At 38.9% G+C, this 20,929-nt stretch overlaps 2 protein-coding genes across 2 annotated transcripts; both read right to left on the reverse strand.

Annotated features, from left to right (window-relative positions):
* Nucleotides 1–683: 683 nt before the first annotated feature.
* On the reverse strand, nt 684–13,781 carry dna2 (DNA replication helicase/nuclease 2). Its single transcript, XM_041786926.1, has 25 exons — nt 13,369–13,781; nt 13,019–13,072; nt 11,640–12,513; nt 11,340–11,451; nt 10,633–10,782; nt 10,167–10,350; nt 9,308–9,456; nt 9,019–9,141; nt 8,623–8,872; nt 8,346–8,460; nt 7,324–7,480; nt 6,956–7,147; nt 6,585–6,827; nt 6,350–6,463; nt 5,207–5,316; nt 4,862–4,971; nt 4,533–4,661; nt 4,132–4,224; nt 3,794–3,987; nt 3,478–3,567; nt 2,958–3,171; nt 1,823–1,912; nt 1,496–1,681; nt 1,244–1,390; nt 684–1,008 (listed from the first exon to the last, which is right to left on the reverse strand). The coding sequence occupies exons 1-25, from the start codon at nt 13,396–13,398 to the stop codon at nt 955–957; spliced, it is 4,164 nt and encodes a 1,387-aa protein (XP_041642860.1). The 5' UTR covers nt 13,399–13,781; the 3' UTR covers nt 684–954.
* Nucleotides 13,782–14,496: 715 nt separating this feature from the next.
* On the reverse strand, nt 14,497–20,340 carry LOC121514850 (zinc finger protein 32-like). Its single transcript, XM_041795233.1, has 2 exons — nt 20,122–20,340; nt 14,497–16,329 (listed from the first exon to the last, which is right to left on the reverse strand). Exons 1-2 carry the CDS (start codon nt 20,279–20,281, stop codon nt 15,380–15,382), a joined length of 1,110 nt encoding a protein of 369 aa, XP_041651167.1. The 5' UTR covers nt 20,282–20,340; the 3' UTR covers nt 14,497–15,379.
* Nucleotides 20,341–20,929: the final 589 nt, after the last annotated feature.

Raw genomic sequence — 20,929 nt, forward strand, 5'->3', positions numbered from 1 at the left:
GGTTTGTTGTTGAGCTTTCTTGACTCTAGTAGATCAGTATACTGTTAAGCATATTCTATGAAATAATTCATCAATGTTCAATGAAATCCAGCAGGCTCAGATTATACCCTATATAAGAAAACACACAAAGAACTCATCTCAACCTTCTTGAATTAGTTCAAGGTTTTAGATGCAAAAAGCCTTGAAGACCAACAAGTACCTGATGCTGCCTTATTGAAATGTAGCTTGCCTTTTCTGCTTTCACTTAGGTTCTTCATCTTTGAGACTGAAATGTAGTCAGTTTCTGAGCTTTTTTAAATATTGTGGTGGAATGACTGGCTATAAATAACACTCTTTACATATTTACAAAACTCATTTGGTTTGGTCTGGGAATGCATATTGAAAGATTTAACACTGTAAATTTATTAATGGCGGTATAAACGGTACAAATTCCTACTTGTGGTCTGATGCTCAGTACCATCACAGTGTAACTAATACATCTTAATTTTAATGAGGAGTTCACACTAGGCTATTCCTACTGTGCCTGAGCGTGTTTTGCACCACATTTCAGTTTTTTATAGTGTAAGTGTTCAGTACCATGATAAAGCACCCTCTTGATCCTACAAAGCTTGTTGAAGTTCAGTCCATATATCAAGTTCATTAGTGTGACCGTTTCCTTCACTTGCATCTGAATGAAATGTCAGTCAGAATTTACAGTCTGTTCATCTGCTTAAGATGGAAATGTCAGAAGTTTGCTCATTTCAAATTGCTTTGTACAATGAAGAATCGGATAAAAATTCACTACACAACCTAGAAGCTTCAACCAGTACTCTACACATTAGAGGTAGTGTCACAAACAGATCAACACAAAATAAAAACAGAAGGAGCTGTAAAAATTAGGTGACAGGAATGACAGACATGTTTTTGCAGATTGAGGTGAGCTATGGTTTCTTCACAGTTAGAGTTAGTCTTGAATCACAGGGACATGCTTGGTAAGGCTTTATGGGCAGCAGGTGGGAGCTGGATAATGTGAAGTTAGCATTAAGGAAAAAAACTTCAATCACAGCTTTGTGATATAAGAAGACATGTTACTAAAAAGAGTTACAGTTATTAATAAGCTTTTTCTTTGCATGTGAAGAGGAATTCTGTTGAGTTGTAGAAAATAGATACCACTCTAAAAATGTATGACTCTGAAGTATCAGATTTTGTAAAGCAATAAAGAAATGTTTGGTTCTAGTGCCATCTTAATGTTTTTAAAGGATATCATGTTCTCCTGCTGGAGATGGTTGAGTAGTTTCTCCACAGGGGCGTAGCGCCGCAGTGTTGCGGCAGAACCAACCATCAGCAGCTTGTGTTTGGCTCTGGTGATGGCAACGTTCAGACGCCGCCAGTCCTTTAACAGCTCTCCTAACTGTGAGAATCAGTTAACTGGTCATTGCATGTTCATGTAAGCGGAGATTAAAGCACAATAAAAGGATAAGCAAGAAAAAAATATGATGAAATGAGAAACACTTACATGCCCCTCCTCCGCAGTGCTCCGGACGAAAGAGAGAACAATCAGACTTTTGTCTCGTCCTTGATATTTGTCTACAGTGTTTACCTCCACACCGGTGAAAGCCGAGGACTGCAACAAAGCAGAGATGCTCTTTAACTGCTGCCTGTAGGGGGCGATAACGCCGATGTCACTGGGTTTACATCCAGCCTGAGTAGAGAGGGACAAGCAGGGGTTAGCACCATAATGAAACAGTGATGATTTCTCTCAGTATTTACATATTTTGCACTTCACTGCATTAAAAAGTACTCATGATCCAGAGTAAACACTGAATGTAACATCTGTGTGTACCTTAATTAGCAATGAAAGTAACTTGTATATGATGGCGGCCTCAGTGTGATTGCTAACACCTCCCTGCTCCACAGATTCAAGTGCTGGTACCTAAAGCAAGCAGAGGAGAGAATTATTATTCTCACATGAAGAAAGGGTCTAAGGCTTTTACAACCAGCCGAATTTTAAAAAAGATAAAATGTGGACCATACGACGTTCTATAGGATTTAAACTGCAACATCTCACATATGTTTAAGGGGATGTTTGACCAAAGCAACATAATCTATATGTACTCTTCAGCTAGCCCACTTACAAGCCAAATTTTATATCCAAATATAAACATCACTGTCATTAAGACAGATAGAAAAAATATAAAGCCCTTGTCCAGGTAAGCTGAGGCGCTAACGCAGCAAGTAAGTCAAAAAAATTCACTGCAGTTGAGAGGGCAAGGTGATTATATCCCATGAGGCACCAAGACTATGGAAAAAACTTAAATATTACATTGACATAAGCATTCAGACCCTTTGCAACAACACTTGAAATTTAGCTCAGTTTCCACCAATTTCTCTTGATCTTTGCTGAGATGTTGCTACACCTTGACTGGAGTCCACCTGTGGTAAATTAAGTTGATTGGACATGATTTGGAAAGGCACACGCCTCTCTACAGAAGGCCTCACAGGTAACTATGCACATCAGAGGAAAAACCAATCCATGAGGTCAAAGGAACTGCCTGCAGAGCTCAGAGACAGGATTGTTGACCTCATGACTTGGTTTTTGCTGATATGCATTTTTATATTTGATCTGTAATATTTTAGGGGTTTTTCATAATTTTGCAAAAATCTGTTTCAAAAAGTCTGTTTTCACTTTGTCATTATGGGGTACTGAGTGTAGATTAATCAGAGAAATAAATAATCTAAAGGACTGTAGCATCAGGCTGCAACAAAAAATATAAGAAAGTGAAGGGGGTCTGAATACTTTCTGAATGCACCATGCATAAATTATGAAGCTGCTTCATACTCTTCATCTTAACAGGACATAATGTGTTGAAGGGAAATTCAGGGGGAAAAAAAAAATCAGGATTTGGGCTGGCTGTCTAGAAATGCACGTGTGAAAGGGTCTAATAACTACAACTCTTGTGATGACAAGCTCTACCAACCATTGAGCAATCTAGGAAGCACACAGGGTTGCTAGGCAACAATGTGGCCTTCACCCAAGTCAGGTCATGCTGGGGATCAGACTCATTGTGAGCCTTGAGCTCAGACTGGACAGAAAGCAGGAAGGGCAGGGTGAGCAGAGCCTCGGCTGTCCTCTCTGATCCACACTCTAGTCGGCCTTCGTACATCAGCGAGTTACTGAGAGACATGATCTGCCTGAAACACACACAAAGCATTTATTAAGGAGGGGTAATGTTTCTGCTCATGCCTTGTGATGCATTTGTCACAAAGAGAAGTTTTCTCTGTAGGGTTATTGCAGGACAGAGCAGCAAGAACAACTATGAAATTCATAAAGTTATGATGAAATTTTATGCTTCAATATTCTTTTTGTTCTAAAAATGTAAATTTCAGCGTTACTTACATGTTGTGTAATAATAGGAGTCAGTGTCAAAACACAATTTTAAGGCCTAAAATATGTGCAAATATTTAAAAATTTGAAGTCAGTGTTTGAAGTAAGTTTACTTGTTCATCCTGTACTGCACATTCAGTTGGACCACTGCTTCACTATGGAGCTCCAGTCGCTTAAACAGACTTTCATCCATCCCAAGGGACCTGCAGGAAAACAAAGAAATAAACACCTGATGTTACTATTAACCCTCTTATTTGAATTAAAAACTAAAGCTGTATTTAGTGTTAAATTTTAAATCTCAACCTAAAACAAATTTAGAACCAGAGTCTCAAAGAAAAGGAAGTGTTTTTCAAATGTATGTCAACTCATTATTTTTAACCATTCAAATATAAAATATACCTTTATTTTTCCTCACCACAAATACTTTACCTTGCCTCCTGATTTTGAACAATTGGTGGCAGTTGTTGGTGATCTCCAACCAGGACAAATCTCTTGGCATAGAACAGGGGGCCCACACAGATCGGCTGACTGATCTGTGAAGCTTCATCTACGATGCAGAAATCGAAGCGACGGCGTGTGAAAATGGGATGTTTGATGCCCATACAGGTTGTTCCCACAACCAACTGCAAAGTAAAAGTAAAAAACACATTAAAAAAGAACAACTGGAGTTCATATATACATTTTAGAAAAATATAACAATTGTACACAGTGTAGACAAAATGAAAGGCTGATGAAAGGATTTTCCAAATAAAGTATTTACACCTCACCTCCTTGTTATAAAGCTGCTCCAACTCTGACAGGGTGTGAACTCCTTTTTTCCTCAAACTTTCTTCTGTGTAAGGCAGAATGTCAGGATGAACCTGAACAGGCAGCATAAAGCAAAAAGAAGAAAGGCAGATACTGTGAGGTAAAAAGAAAAGTTCTGTATTTGCTGATAATACAGAATTTTTCTTTGCTGATAATATTTTGATGAACTGTTACTGAAAAAGTTCAACTATTTAAACACTACACTGCTTGAATATTTTCTAAAAGTGATTTGTGCAGTACCGAGGCTTATTTTGTCATTAACAGTAGGTCCATCTAAAAAACATTAGATTTCAATGTAATGCTGTAAAACGCATCAGTAAATATTTCTTGTACTTTAACACCATCATCAACAACAGCACACCTTTTGTCCCTGACCGAGACGCAGAAACCCAACTCTGAACCGCTTTAACTTAAGCAGGATGTTGTCGACAGCAGAGTGTGTGTAGCTGGTCAGCAACACACTGAAACCACAAGCGTGAAGGATTCGAACCTTGAACACAAAGTGAGGAGAAGACAAGTGACAAAAAAGTGGAGTGTGCCACATGAGCAGACAAAAATTATTACTTAAAACCTTGTTTCAATAGTTTATTTAATTTGAAATAAACGAAAGATAGTTGGGGCACAAGCAACGTTCATTTCCTATCAATTGAAATAAGTATAACCACATTTAAAAGACCATGGCTACGTTACCAAAGTGCAGATAGTGGTGGTTTTGCCTGTGCCTGGCATGCCAACAATCAGTGTGTAGTTTTTGGATAACAGCACCTTCTTCATGGCCTGCTTCTGCGGTTTGTTAAGTCCTACAAAACAAATACATGAAATGACCACAGTGGTTTTCACACTCTCACACAAGTTGTAATTCTCATAAGAAATGGCCATAAAGTTTCCATCAATGATTTAAAAATTAATCAATAAAATTGTTCTTTAAAAGCCAAATCCTCCATAGAGACAATGAGTCAAACACACCTGAGAATGTATAAAAGCATGAGAGTAAATAAAAGCCATGAGTTAAAGAGTGTAGAGATGCACAGTCACCTTTGAGGATGTTAGCCACCGTGTCTTTGGCCTCTCTTGGCAGAACAGAACTGAGGTTTGAAATAAACTCTGGAGGCCGAAGGTCAACAATCAGCTCCCTCAGACGGTCACTGCACAAACACACAGACCAAACATAAAAACTGCAGATAGCCTACTCATTATAACAAAGCTTTGCAAATGCGACTTAAAGATTCTGTGAGGAGTTTGCAGAAGTTTATGAAACAAACTGAAATTATTGCTCATTCTTAATATGATCTACAAGTGCAAACAAGATCATCAACAGGACTTTAAAAAAATCTGTATTGTAAGAGGCCTTTTTAATACAAATGTCTTATCTAAAAAGTTGGCTCAGTCTTGTAAATACCAGTGTGACCAATACACCAATAATAAAATGCTGAGAGGCACTGTCATGACCGCTCCTCCACCATCATATGCAACCTTATGTAAATGAAAATTTATCCCCCTTTAACATATGCTAAAAGCAGATGTTTGACTGTTTAAATATACTGAGAAGTATGGCAACATATCTCTCCTCCTCACTGCATTGGTGAACAGTATTTGTGGTTGCATAGATGTTTTTAATCATGTTTTATTTGGAGGCCACTGTGTTCTTGGGAATCTTGACCTCATAGCTTGGTTTTTGGTCTGATGTGCATTTTCAGCTGTGAGGCCTTTTATAGAGAGGTGTGCGCCATTCCAAATCATGTCCAATCAATTTAATTTACCACAGGTGGACTCCAATCCAGTTGTAGAAACATCTCAGCAAAGATCAAGAGAAGTGGGAAGAACCTGAGCTAAATTTCAAGTGTTCTTGCAAAGGTTCTCGGTACTTATGTCAATGTAATAGTTCAGTTTTTTATATTTACTAGTTGGAAAGAAATTCTTAAATCCTCTTTTCACTTGTAATGACAGGGTACTGAGTTTGGATTAATGAGGGAAAAAAAGATTTTTTGAATGTAACATCTGGCTGAAATATAACAAAAAACAAAAAAGTGAAAGGGTCTGAATACTTTCTTAATGCACTGTATACTCTAGCTTTAACAGTGTAGCAGATTGACTGTTAATAGGGTGACATTTTTTCCCATCCAAAACTAATCAACATACAAAGTTGCCCAAGAGAGTAAATACTGTGTTTTACTGTACCTGTCCTGACAGTCTTCCATCAGTCGAGAGAGATTGGTGAGATGAGTGCTGAGGCCTACCACACCTTCATCACCATCCAATCGAAATAACACACCACTGAACTTGGACAGGTCTCTGTAAAATATGTTTTGCACCGAGGCAAGAGCAAGTAAGGCTAGTGCTTGACTCAGTACAAGGAAAGGTCCCAACAAATTGCTGTTTTCTAGTTTTTCCACAGATGTCCATTCACTCTCACCTGTCCAGAGTGCAGCTGACTGATGTTCTGCTGACTTCGCACAAGTAACCTGTTGCCAAACCAATCAGCTGGCCTTCCTGATCGCTAACAACAATGCGGTCTCCACTAGCCAAGCCACTGCTTGTCAAACCCTTCTGCTGAGCTACACTGCTCCGCTGGAACCGATGGAGGAAAACCCCGTCAGACTGCATGGTGACTGCACCACTGAGCTGCACGTTCGCCACACAGCTCCCACTCTTCTCACTAGTAGCACAGAATAGAAGGAAATACATGTTAATTAAAACACATAATCAAAGTTTAGGACACAAACTGAGAGAAAATTCAAGACTGTATGTGTTAAAATGTCTACATATCAGATATAAGCCTTATACCTCTCCTCAGCCATCTGAAGCCACACACGCTTTCGGGAATTCTTAGTCTCCATGGTTCCCGCCTCAAGGCAGCAGAGCAGTAGCCAGTGGGAAAAGTAGTGCAGATGTTTTTGGGTGAGGTGGCCTGTCTCCTGCTGCAGGAAGTCATGCACAACATCCTCATGATCGCCAAGAGAGTTGCCATCCACTGCTCTGGAGGAGAAAAGATAAAAAGAGGATCAATAAAACAAAAAGGTAGAAAAGTAGAGGGGCTGATGTCCTAGTCTAACCGTTCAACTACCGTCTTAGAACTCAGTATTAGTGCATAGACTTAGAAATACTAGCTTATAAAGGTTAGAACAAATTCCATGGTTGCAGAGCTGGTTTACCTCTCATATAAAGCACAGTTTCTCCTCTGTGGACAGTACTGGCAGGTTTGTCTGTTCGTTAGGATGTCAGGAAGTCGGGACAAATTGCTTTTATTGGCTTTTTTCTCCACACAGTTATTAATGTGGTGAACCAAAGTGTTCCTCAGTTTCAGCAGCTCTGACATAAACAAGGGGAAAGGTGAAGAAGACAAGGTTTTACTCCATCGTTGTCTTATGACTCATAAAGACAGGCTGACAAAATTCAGTACAAGCCATCACCAAATATACAATCCTGAAAACCTCTAGAAATTTTCCCACAGCTGCCTGAAATCTTCCTGAGTTGTTTATTTACAAAAGTCCATCACAAAAGAGAGTTTTCCTGTCATACAGGGAGGAATGGATCAGAGGGCAAGAGACGATGTAAAAGAGACGCACCAAGATGGCAGGTGAGCATTAAAACCATAGCTATGGTTACAGATTTGCCTTAAATCAAGCTGTACATGTAATTGGATATGTTTGCAGCATAAACAAGAGAGTAAAGTCAACATGCAGCTCACCATTCAACTTCTGGCAAATTTCAGGAGTTTTGTGCATTTGTTAATAGGGCTTTAGCATTTATAGTGAATCGTCAACACTTTTTGAAATAAATTAATGCTAAACAGCAAAAGAAAACATGATTCTACAATCAGTGATAAAGATATATTTATGGGGCACAGATGGCCTAGCAGTTGGGTTCCACTCCATCTCAAGTCTGGCCTGTGGATCCTTTCTCATATGTCTCTTCGTCACTCTCTCAACCCAATTTTCTCCCACTGCTTTGTCTGTGGTGTGTACATGGGTATGAATGCATTTGAATGAGATAAGCTTATACTGATGGTTAACTCTTCATAACAACCTCTGCTATCAGTATGTGAATGTAAAGTGAAAGGGTGTGAATGTGTAGGTATGACCTGCAGTGTAAAGGCACTTCGAGTAGTCACATGACTAGAAAAGGGCTATACAAGCTCACATACATTTACCATTTAGTAACATGTTTTTCTCACCTCTGCGGTCCATGTGGGTGGCCACTACAGGGTGCATGTTGCCAGTTTTGAGATAAAGCAGGAAGCCAGCTTCAGGACTGTATCTCTCCAAGCTCATCAGAGTGTAAAGAATCACCTACACACAAAAAATGTGTCTGAATATCGTTTTGAGGTCATTATTTTGCAGCAGCTCTGACTGAGTCTAAATCAACATTGTTCAGTGCAAACTCCGCTCCTCCACTGCTTCCCTCAGCCTTTGTGTGAGTCTGTCTTGTTGGGCTCACTGTGGTTTACTAACCTGACTCCGATGCTCTATGGAATTTGACTCCCGTCCAGTTTTCAACTCCAGCGGTATGATCCTCTCCTCAGGATTTCTGTAAGTACCGTTTCGTGGTCTTTGGATTCGAACTCGTGCAGTCACATCAATTTTCCCTTTTAGGCCAAACCTCGGTGACCATACATTCTCCTCTATGTCAGCCAGTTCCGTAACTGTGGCGACAGAGGCCGAGTCTGTACCCACATTTGAAGCCCTGCTGTAGCTGCTGGGGCTGAGGTGATTAAGACGGAGACAACATCTGAGTTTTAAGTATGTCTTAACAGAGATTAAACTTTGAAAAACTGTGTCACTTTTACCAGAATATATATTACTGTTCAAAACTTTAAAAAATCTTTTAAGGTTTGTGTGTGTATTTACATTTTAAGGCTAACAGTTTTTGGAGTTGGGGAGCTGAGGTACTCCTTTGCCCAATGCTCCAGTGAGGGTAGATAGTCATGTAGCTCCTGCTTCATCTCTTCCTGGCTGACACCCAAACTGTACCTGAAGACACATGCCAAAAACATAACAAAACCAGGACAAAAATCCACACATAGGCTGGAAGAGAGAGAGCGTGATACATCACACTGAAAACAAGAGCTTCATTCTGAATAACATTACAGTGTATCATCACAAAAGGAACAGTGCACATAACAATTTAACCACTCACATGTCTCCCAGGTACTGAGGACCATGCAGAGCCTGATCAGCCAGCTTAGACAGCATCTCTGAAGAGAAGTCTTTAGCCCTAGCTGCTTTTTGGAAGACTTCATGGACCATGGTGCCATTCAGCATTTGTTTGGAGCCACCATCAAAACTCTGATTCACAGCAAACATAGCAGAGGAAGATGAGAGTTAAGCACCGATTCAGATAACTTTAGTTTTTTGTCGTCAGTCAGTACATAGACTAAAGAGCTCATTGGCATGTTGACCCCCTCCTGTGGCTCCTTTATGAATGACACACTCAGAGTAAAGCAAGATTAAAACGCATATCTAAAAACAGCAGTAGACATAAGTAAACAAATAAGATTCAATGTATTGGATATGCTACAGTGCTTACAGATTACATTGTAAGTCTCGATCATGGAATGTATGAAAGAGCCACCAGCTTAAAACAACAGTTGACTTAAAGGACAGGATGTGGTCATGTTAGGAAATTATTCCTTTAGCTTTCTGGACCACCTGCCTCTTCCATAAAGAACGCAAAGCTCTCTACTGGACTCTGATTATTTTTGAGCAGACATTAATAATGCTGTGAAGACTGCTTTTGTCTTTGATAGATAAACCATCAAACCAACAAACGTTAAAAGACTTTCCATAAAGGACTGAGAAAATACACATTTTGTTACAGACATTAAAGGACTTAAATTGAGCCTCAATACATGGATTCTATTTTGACCTCGCTTTACAATAACCAAATCAACTACATTCACAGTGTGCAGAGTGCTAAATCCACTTCAGAACCCTGGGAAAAAACACACAACCAACGTAAAATTAATAACTCTGTGATTTTTCAAGAAGATTTCCACCTTGAACATGTCTCCCAGCACTGCTCTCCTCATGCAGCGGATGGAACTGGAGATGCTGGTTCCTGAGATGAGGCTATCGGGTAGTAAAATCAGAAAGCCCTGCTCCCTGTCAACTATCCAGGAGCCATCATCAGAGCGCCCCTCAATGTGCACCACATCACCATGGCAAACAGGTGTCATCTCCCTGCAAACATGCACACAGTCATTTCATAGATTAATAGAGGACACAGATGTACAGAAATGCATGATGAAAAACTACACGTGCTAAATCTATGAGACATACTGACGCCTTCAAAGCACAACCAGTTGGCTGTTACTGCAAATACAGAAATATATGAATATATGCATGTAGAGCTACAAAGGGGGGAAATAAGCTTTACTCCCACACATTTGTGCTGCTTTTGGAAAGAGAGCATGCATGAGGAAAAAAAATTACAGGAAAGAGGGTCCTAACAGACAGCATTACCATCCATCCTTTAGCAGACATGTCTCAGTTGTATGGAGAGATTTGAAACACGAGATGGTCAGTGTTTTGCTTCCAGGCTTCTCATCAACATCTAAAACCCAGTAACGGTTATTGGCGCCTCCAGAGAGGATGATGTGATCAGGCACTTTACTGTAGGGACAAAGAGAATTTTAGCAAGGATGTGTTTTCAATTCTTAATAAAGCATCATACTAACGTTGTCAAAACTTAGGGTTATCTATTTCTGCACCAGGTTTACAATGATAGAACCTCTGTTTCTTTAACAATTGAAAGTATTGAAAAGTACTGATTTATGTTTTTGTACAATTTAGCCAGTGCCCGAGTTTTTCTGCATTTTTTTGTTAAACAAAAACAGGAAATTACCTAACATTTAGTGCTTAGGTCTTATGTTTTTTGTTGCAACCGGTGTTCTTATCATTTGATCACAACAACCCTACATTACAATAAAATCGCAATTATATTATCCAATAGGAAAGTAAATATCTAGGTCCTGGTATTATTAACTTCCTTGTCAAAAAACTCATTGAGCAATGACTCTCAGCCATGACAAAGTGAGAAACAGACTTCTCCCACAATTAAGATCTTGATTTCCACGTGTTGTTTACTGTCACTTTATTGACCCCCCATTCATACAGAGATGAGTGATTTTGAAGTCACCAAACTATCCTCCAGATCAAGTGTTTCTTACTGAGGCTTTTTTCTGGATTTATCATCTGCAACATGTCCTTCAGGATGATCCATCTGCTCTGCAAACCAGCTCTCATCAAGCCCCTCTTCATCAGGACACACGGATGCTTTTCCTGTTTGTTTTTTGTGTGGAAGCAGTCAAAAAAATTAAATCAGAGGAGAAAAACCAAGGCAAGGTGAATTTTTGTTATTTTTTTGTTTTTACAGCAACAAATGCATGCTATATTTTGGAAAATTTAAACAAACTTTACCAGAGGTCTTTCAGGTTGCTATAGAAACATAAATGTTAAAGTAAATGTACCTCTAGGTTGCTCCTGATCTGAGGACCCTACTTTGTCTCTGTCTCCATCAGATGATTGAATAGTTGATCTAGCAGCTTCTTTATTTTTGAGGTCAGTCTCATCCTCTTTTTCACCGTAGTCCGTCTTAATTTTTCTGACACTTCTTTCTACTGCAGCTGTGTTGGTTAGTGTACCTGCCCAACCAGTGGGAGCGCGATTGTCAGTATTCAGACGAGCGTGTGCATTTTTATTGGATTTAAATTCAAAAGCCTTCTGCTCAGTTATCACAGTGAAACCACTATCTTTATTGTTTTCATCTCTCTCCTCTTCACAGTTTTTTTGTTTCCTCTCAGACTGGTGAGGTGTCTTCAGAGAGCCAATCACAGGCCTTGTCACTGTCAAATTGTTTTTAATGGGGCTGTCAGGTGCTGGTGGAGGTATTTTTGCCATTGAGTTTGCAGTCCTTGGTCGCTTTGCATTGTGGGGCTCATGTGTAGGGCTGAAGAGTCTTTTTAAGGAGCCAGAGGATCCCTCTTTTCTCTTAGGTTTTGCTCCCTCCTCAGTTTTTACTCTCTGACAATTTTGTCCTTTTGAGTGAGGATTACGACATATAGGGGAAAGCTGGCCAAGCTTCTCCAGGACTGTCCCCTCTTTGCTTGAAAGGGGGCTTAGTTGACCTGGATCATTGAAGGAAGAAGAGAAAGAAGAAGCCGGTTTGATCTGACTGTTGGGGGTCTCCGGTACAGAACAGAGGATATCTGGCATGGATGGCAGGAGGTTTTTAAGGTCCCCAAGAATGCCCCTCTTTAAGGGGGACTGTGGTCCGATTAATGAGGTTTGACCATGTTTGAGCTGAGGTTCAGTCTTGTTGAATGCAGCACCAGACAGTAAGCCCTTAAAGCACCACAGAAGATAAGTTCAGCATTATATATCAAATGTACTTTACATAAAACGTGTTAGTAGTGACTCTTTATTGTTAATCACAGAGAAATGAAAGTAGCTAATAGAGCCAAAAAGATCATACCAATATAAGAGGTTATAACAAGACAAATATTTAAAAACAATACAAATTTGAAAATAACTGACAAACACAACAAAAGCAACTTAAAGATATGTGCAGAAAGGATTAAAACACAAAGGAATAATAATAGTTAGACATTACTGAGTACTGATGTTGCAGTGTTTTTTAGTGTTCAAGGCAGTTTCACAGACACTTTAACAATAATATTATTATTAATCCAAAAGAGCCATCCTATGCTTTTTTATTTACCAAACTATTTCCGGAAATATTAAATTTTACTTCCTTTGACAATGTTATGCAGGGCACTAGATTACTGGACCAGGAAAGAAGACAAACAGAAAAAATAGAGCAAAATCTGGCAGAGAAAATTAAATTTACCATGTGGTGGTTTTGAGAGGAAAAGAAGGAAGTGATCTTTTGTCCTCCTAATACCTGACAGAAACAAAGGATAACGTTAACATAATACCCCTGTTGCCTTTTACATAACAGTTCATTCACGTTCAGACTGTTACAGATTAAATACACGGACGTTATCAAAAACATGATTTAAGACCTCGTTTATGTAAGATGTTCATTTATTCTGCATGCTGCCATTCTTCATAGTTGAAAAAATACGAAAAAGGGTATTATACAAGGGAGTGATCATACTAGACAGACTGCGCTGTCAAGAGGCAGTTTTACATTATCGAGCAGCGTTTCCCTTTCTCAAACATAAAAGTAAAACTCACCTTTGGTTTCTTCAATTTGTTCCTGTTCATGATGAATCTTGTTTCAGATTTATATTTTAATGCAATTTCTATTTCTATCTAACACCCAGTTTGTCTCTCAGAGGATCAATAGCGACATTATTTCAGCTCACAAACCGATAATATGATTAACTGCTGGAAGCATCTCAGCTACCCGCAGAGATCTAACGTTGCTTGGTATCGAACGCCAACTCATCCCTACAGTACGGATATAATGAACGTTACACACAGCGTTAGCTCAAGTCACCTTTTGTCCATAGTTTACTGACTAATGTAACGTCTTAATTCGTCTTCATCGTAGTTTTACCGCGTTAACCCTCCAATGTTTGCAAGGACCTTTTTGAATATGCGGCGCCAAAGTTCTAGTATCGCGTAACGGAAATGACGTTGGCCACTTCTTCTTCTTCACGTGTTTCCTGCAGTTGCGACGCTACTAGGTGTATAACTGCCCTCCACTGGTCAGACTAAATGCCACACTCACGTCTCATACCCTCACATACAGTCCTGTATTGCGCAGGAACTTTACTCACAGAGAGAGAGAGAGAGAGAGAGAGAGGGGAGAACGTGTCGCTATATAAATGGACGTAATCACTTACAATAAATTAGGCAACAAATAATAATAAAATAATAATAATGCCAATATCACTCTGCCAGAACACACATTTCAGTCGGGCATTCCGACAGGCATCCCATACAGTTGTGGTTAGCCATATACTAGGTTTTAGACTAGTCATGTTACATAGATTCTGAACCTTCCCCAAGCATGAACTGTTTAAGTTGTGTTTTGCTTTACTGTACATTTCTTTGTCCTCTTGAATCATATCACATTATTTCAAGCATGAATTTTGATTAGATATTCTCTTACTGTAAACAGATACTTTTTAAATTGTACAATATTGTGGAAAAATGTTACTGCATTGGAAGCAAGTGCAATTAAGTTCAGTTTAAAAAGTGCATTTACAGCAAGATTTATTTCTTTATGTAAATGTTTACTTTTTCCATATTGTAATATACAGCCACACATTACCAGTGGCCTTCCTTAAATATAAAGACTACAGAGCATCTGTCTCTGTATCCTGATATCCAGCTAGAAATCACCAGTGGCCTTTATTATGAATGAAGTTTACAAACCAAAGTATATGACTGTTTCTCTGCCCCTATGTACATTAATAAGAAACACCTTATCACGCATTTCATTTCTGTCTTTTACGTTCAGATAAAAATAGAATTTCTTAAAACAACACAAAAGGCCTTCACTAGCCCTCGGGCAGCAGCATGACATTTGCAGTGGGGTCGCAACCAAAAGGAACTGGTCACAACCAAATAGAGTGACAACTTGTTGTTGCCATTCTACTTTAGTTCCATGGAGTGGCAGGATCTCTATAATGAAGAGCTAGGCTCAAGTTTCACCATAGTGCAAGTTTTTAACATTGACATTACGCTGATTACTTCACAATATATCACAATACCTGCATTTATATCTACCCTGGGAGATCATGTCAATAAATACATGCATACATACCCATAACATGAGATCCAAGTGTCGGTTTCAGAATATTTCTGAATGAAGTTTACCTTCAAGATTTTTTCTTTTGAAGAATTAAAGTTACTCTGGGCTGAGATACACCAGGAGGGTAGAAAACAGAGTTAGCTACTATTACTTACTTTTTGATGGAGTAAAGTTATATTAAAGAAATTTTTGAATACTCTGTCAATATTCTACAGGCATCAGTGACAAACTTAAAATAATTTACAAGGTCAAAATGTCCTCTTGCTTTATTTCTTTGATAAACGTATTTGGCCAAATTTGGTACATTTCTTTTGCACGTAAACTAATTGAATAATTAGAATATAGCAAAACAATACATGACCAACTTGTCAAATAAAAGACTTGCACATGATTAGATGCATTTCAGACAAGGTAAAAATGACACTGCTACACTCACATTGTTTTATAAGTAATTAAAATAAATACCATGGAGCAATATCCAGTCTATAGATTTTCTCCTGTGTGAGTCTTCATATGACTGATTAAATGGGATCTCCTGATGAATCTTTTCCCACAGGTCGTGCAGCTAAAAGGCCTTTCCCCTGAGTGCGTCTTCATGTGTCGTGTCAGATTAGACTGAGACGTGAATTTCATATGACACACAGTGCAGATGAAGGGTTTCTCACCAGTGTGAATTATTCTGTGCTTGGTAAGATCTGCCTTCTCTCTGAATCTTTTTCCACAGTCAAAGCAGCTGTGAGGTTTCTCTCCCGTGTGGATTCTGATGTGAGCATTCATGTTTCCGACTTGTGTAAATCCTCTGCCACAAATGCGGCATCTGTGTGGCTTCTGTCCAGAGTGGGAGTTCATGTGAGTCCGCAGGTATGAGCGCTGGATGAAGCTTTTGCCACAAATGCTGCAGCTGTACGGTTTTTCTCCTGTGTGTGTCTTCATATGGCGAGTCAGGATAGATTTAATCCTGAAGGTTTTGTTACAAACACTGCAGGTGTGCGGCCTGTCTGATATCTCACTAGCTTGTTGTAATTTCTTAGTCTTACCACCAGGGTTAAATCCTCCAGAGACTCTCCATTCATCATCACTTAATCCACGCTTCTGGCAGTCTCCTGTTGGCTTGGGTACACAAAAACCATCTCTCTCAGGATCTGATTTTAACTGCTCACCAGGCAGACTGTCTCTTTTATTTTGAAAGCACTGGTTTGGATTTGTGATCTGTTTTCCTTCTTCATCACATCTTTGCACATAAATTATATTGAACACAGAGTCTTTGGCATCAGCCTCATCCTGATTTTCACTGCTCTGGGCGGTCCACAGTTGCTCCCCTCTTTCTTCTTTTATCTGAGGTGGCTCCTGGTCTTTCTCACACACATCAGACCTCGCACAGTGATCCTTCACAGAGGGAGCATCGTCTTCCTGGACACAAAGCTGCTGGGGGGCTGGCAGTATCAAACGTGAAAACAAAAAGAAGCTTTAGTTTTTAAATAGAAACATACTTTACATACATATAACCAGAGGTGGAAAGTAACTATTTACTCAAATGACAGTAACTTAGTCATTTTTTTTAAGGGCACTTGTACTTTTTCGAGTACATTCTGAAATCATAGCTTTTACCTCTACTCATGTCAGTTTTAACCAGAGGGAATTTACTTTTTCTTGAGCACAATATTCTTGTATTTTTCCACCTCTGTTGACTAAACAGCAGCATATAACCAGAGAATGATTCCACATCACTTCCAACAACAGCTGTTGTATTTCACTTTATTAGAAAGGTGTGACTTTATCAGAACAATCTGGTCAGATGACCCATTTTCTCTTGTTGCTTTTGTCAGCAAGGAAAGATCTTATTTTACTGTACAACTCCTCAGTAGCTCCAAAAGCTTAACGATTGGGGAAAAGAGTGTATTTGGGTCTTTTTTTTCTCAGTATTGTGAAAGCGATTAAATATGTAAACATTTTTTAGTCTTTCATGTTGTGTTTTCCCATCAAACTTGAGTAATGAATCATTTAACATTGTAACCAACATCATATTAGATGGATCAAACATCAACTATTCTTTCCTGTTGGCCAGGCCCATGTGTTACGATGAAATTAGATGATTTATGAATCAATACGAACTACATATTTTTATTTATCTTCTCAATTACAGTAGTAAATTGATTTGTATAACTTACAGTCTTGTAAGCAACCATCATGATGATATATCGAGGCTCTGCTAAACAAGTGTAGAGTATACATCAGTATGAAAGTCAGTAACATCCAGGGTTGAGCACTTTTTAAAACTGTCTAACTGTGATTACTTTGACTCATATTGAAAACTCAGTATGAAATGTTGAATTAAGGGGAAAGATCATTTTTATGTCATTCTCATTTTTAATGAGAAAAACAAATACAAAATTAGGGAAAGTAAGATTTTCTGAAAACTTTTCTTAAAAATTTTCTTGAAAAGTTAGGATCAACAAAAGCTATGTTCCTGTCTTGAACCTCAATTTAAGATATGGCCATTGCACTGGTGACATTAAAAATGCACAATATTAGATTTTTTCCGATATCTGACATGTCGCTATTTACATTTTAGCTGATACCAATATCGATAATGATATTTCGTTCCAAAAACACCACTAATTTGTTAGTATAGATGAACAAATTTTACAGCCAATACAGATACACCGCAACAAAATAGAATATCATGAAAAAGTTCAATATTTTTTGTCAATCATTTCAGAAAGTGAAACCCATATATTATTTAGACTCATTACACATAGAGTGAAATATTTCAAGCCTTTATTTCTTGAAATGTTGATGATTATGGCTTACAGATAATGAAAAACCAAAATTCAGCATCTCAGAAAATTAGAATATTACATAAGATCAATAAAAAAGGATATTTTAAACAGAAATGTCAGACTTCTGAAAAGTATGGTCATTTCTATGCACTCAATACTTGGTTGGGCCTCCTTTTGCATGAATTACTGCATCAGTACGGTGTGGCATGGAGGCGATCAGCCTGTGGCACTGCCCAGGCGTAATCGAAGCCCAGGTTGCTTTGATAGCGGCCTTCAGGTCATCTGCATTGTTGGGTCTCTCATCTTCCTCTTGATAATGTCCCATAGATTCTCTATGGGGTTCAGGTCAGGTGAGTTTGCTGGCCAATCAAGCACGGTAACACCATGGTTATTCAACCAGCTTTTGGTACCTTTGGCAGTGTGGGCAGGTGCCAAGTCCTGCTGGAAAATGAAATCAGCATCTCCATAAAGCTTGTCAGCAGAAGGAAGCATGAAGTGCTCTAAAATGTCCTGCTAGATGGCTGCATTGCCTGTGGACTTTAGAAAGCACAGTGGACTAACACCAGCAGATGCCATGGCAGCCCAAATCATCACTGACTGTGGGAACTTCACACTGGACTTCAAGCAATGTGGATTCTGTGCCTCTCCACTCTTCCTCCAGACTCTGGGACCTTGATTTCAAAATGATATGCAAAATTTCCATTCATCTGAAAAGAAGACTTTGGACCACTGAGCAACAGTCCAGTTCTTTTTCTCCACAGCCCAGCTAAGACGCTTCTGACACTGTCTCTGGTTCAGGAGTGGATTGACACGAGGATTGCCACATTTGTAGCCCATGTCTAGGATTCATCTGTGTGTAGTGGCTCTTGATGCACTGACTCCAGCCTCAGTCCACTCCTTGTGAAGTTCCCCCAAATCCTTGAATGGATTTTGCTTGACAATCCTCTCAAGGCTGCAGTTATCCCTTATGCTGGTGCATCTTTTCCTACCACATGTTTTCCTTCCACTCAACTTCCTATGAATATGCTTGGATACAGCACGCTGTGAACAACCAGCTTCTTTGACCTTTCCAACGACCTTTTGTGGCTTACCCTCCTTGTGGAGGGTGTCAGTGTCTGTCTTCTGGACATCTGTCAAGTCTGCAGTCTTCCCCCTGTTTGTGTAGCCTACGAACCCAGACTGAGAGACCATTTAAAGGCTCAGGAAACGTTTGCAGGTGTTTGGAGTTAATTAGCTGATTAAGGTGTGACACCATGACTTTACAATACTGAACTTTTTCACAATATTCTAATTTTCTGAGACACAGAATTATGGGGTTTTACTATCTGTAAGCCATAATCATAAAATTTTCAAGAAATAAGGGCTTGAAATATTTCATTCTATGTGTATTGGGGCTACATAATATATGGGTTTCACTTTCTGAAATGAGTGACAAAAAATATTGAACTTTTTCGTGATATTCTAATTTTTTTGAGATGTATCTGTTTACCCTGATATTCACAGCCAAAATATTGGATGTAAATATCGGCAGAAATTTTGATATCTACCAATACCGATATTAGGCAGATGATATCATGCCTCCCTAAAAATACTGATTTAAACAAGTGTTGAAAAATAACAGAGAAATGTATCATATCATAAAATATATATATAAAAAACTTTTGACCTTAGTGTCAGCTTAGTTACAGCAATTGTTTACTTAAAACAACTAGAATAAAATGCAAAGTTGTGTTAATTGGTACAACTTCTGTCTTGACTGAATTTTTTTTTAATTTTAGGGAATTTTTATTAAAGGATTAGTACCTTGAGATGAATCTTTTTTTTTTCAAATTGTTACTCGGTTCATGGCTTACCTTTCATACTGTAAAATGCCTTCTGATACCATATTTAAAAAATAATAATAATAATTTCTTTTATCTAAAGGTTTCATGCTTCTGAAATCTACAAAAGCTACAAAAAAACCTACAGGTCCTGAAACATATCTACCCCAAACCAACACTAAGAAAAAGATACTGCAAGCCAAATACACATCAAGAGTAAAATTAAGGTTAAATATTGTCTGCATACACAAACATATTTTTAATAGAGAGGAACATCTCATTATGACAACAGACTAGCTCCTAAAAGCTTCACTGGTCCCTTACTCTCACTCTATCTGTCCTCTTTCTCCATCAACCTCACTGCCAGGAGGCCAAGAACTGCAAAGCCCTGTTGCCCTCAATGGTCTTAATCAATTTATTCCCAGTTTATGGAGAGACAGTAGCCATTTTGCATCCCCATCTCGCCTGCAGGGAGCAAAATGGCTACTCTGTGTCTCCTGCGCAGAGGCTTTTGCATTTATGAAGTTACCAGAAAGAAAACGGCTCCAGTGTACTTTAATTAATTCAACGTCAATAAATGATATCAAGTCCCGAGCCGCGTCACAGTTAACCTGAGTGAAGTTACCTTTCCACTCTTCCAGTCTTTGTTGTTCGTCCTTTATCTTTGAGCGCAAAAGAGTCTGCTCATAGTCCTGAAGAGTTTTCTCAAAGATAGTGAAAATCTCTTCAGCTGCAGCATTCAGTCGCTCACAGACAGAAGCTCTCAGTTCCTCTGTTTTGAACATTTCCGCGGCGAACACAGAGACCCCAGCACGTTTCCTAACAGCACAGGTTAGCTGCTCACTGGTTTGCCAGATATCGCGAGAAAAGCAAGCAACGTCACCGACAAATGTGCTTCCAAAACACTGTATCGTAATTGTTTTAAAAAGAATTACCCTGTCGTAGGCTAACAAAAGAAAACAGAGAGAATATTAATTTACATCAATTATCTACTGAGCACACAAGTTAAAGCACATTATTTGGAGATTTACGGGAGTATGTAACTTTGTATTAATATTCTATAATGATCATAAACAAGAAATAAGGCTTTTACATTTGTTAATAACAAGAAAATTCCCCTTGGGGGGTCATCGTGCAGCCCGTTGTATCACATTGGCTGACAACTGAGAACGTCCTTATCTGTCATTTATATTTTGGGCCACATTCAAGTGTAAAAAAAAAAAATATATATACACACAGCCTGTAAAGAGCTTTTTTTTTTAAACGGACATGGCAACACAGCAGCAACAGAAACTGATCAGGCACACAATGGGTCCAGACCACCTCCTAAAAGATCTCTGCTGCCACCAAGTGGCAAAGAAAGAAATATTGGAAAAAGAGCAGAGGAATGAAGAATCTGATCATATAACATTTAAAGGTCATTTCTGCTGCAT

The sequence above is a fragment of the Cheilinus undulatus genome, linkage group 1 (genome assembly GCF_018320785.1).
Source record: "Cheilinus undulatus linkage group 1, ASM1832078v1, whole genome shotgun sequence".
Lineage (NCBI taxonomy): Eukaryota > Metazoa > Chordata > Actinopteri > Labriformes > Labridae > Cheilinus > Cheilinus undulatus.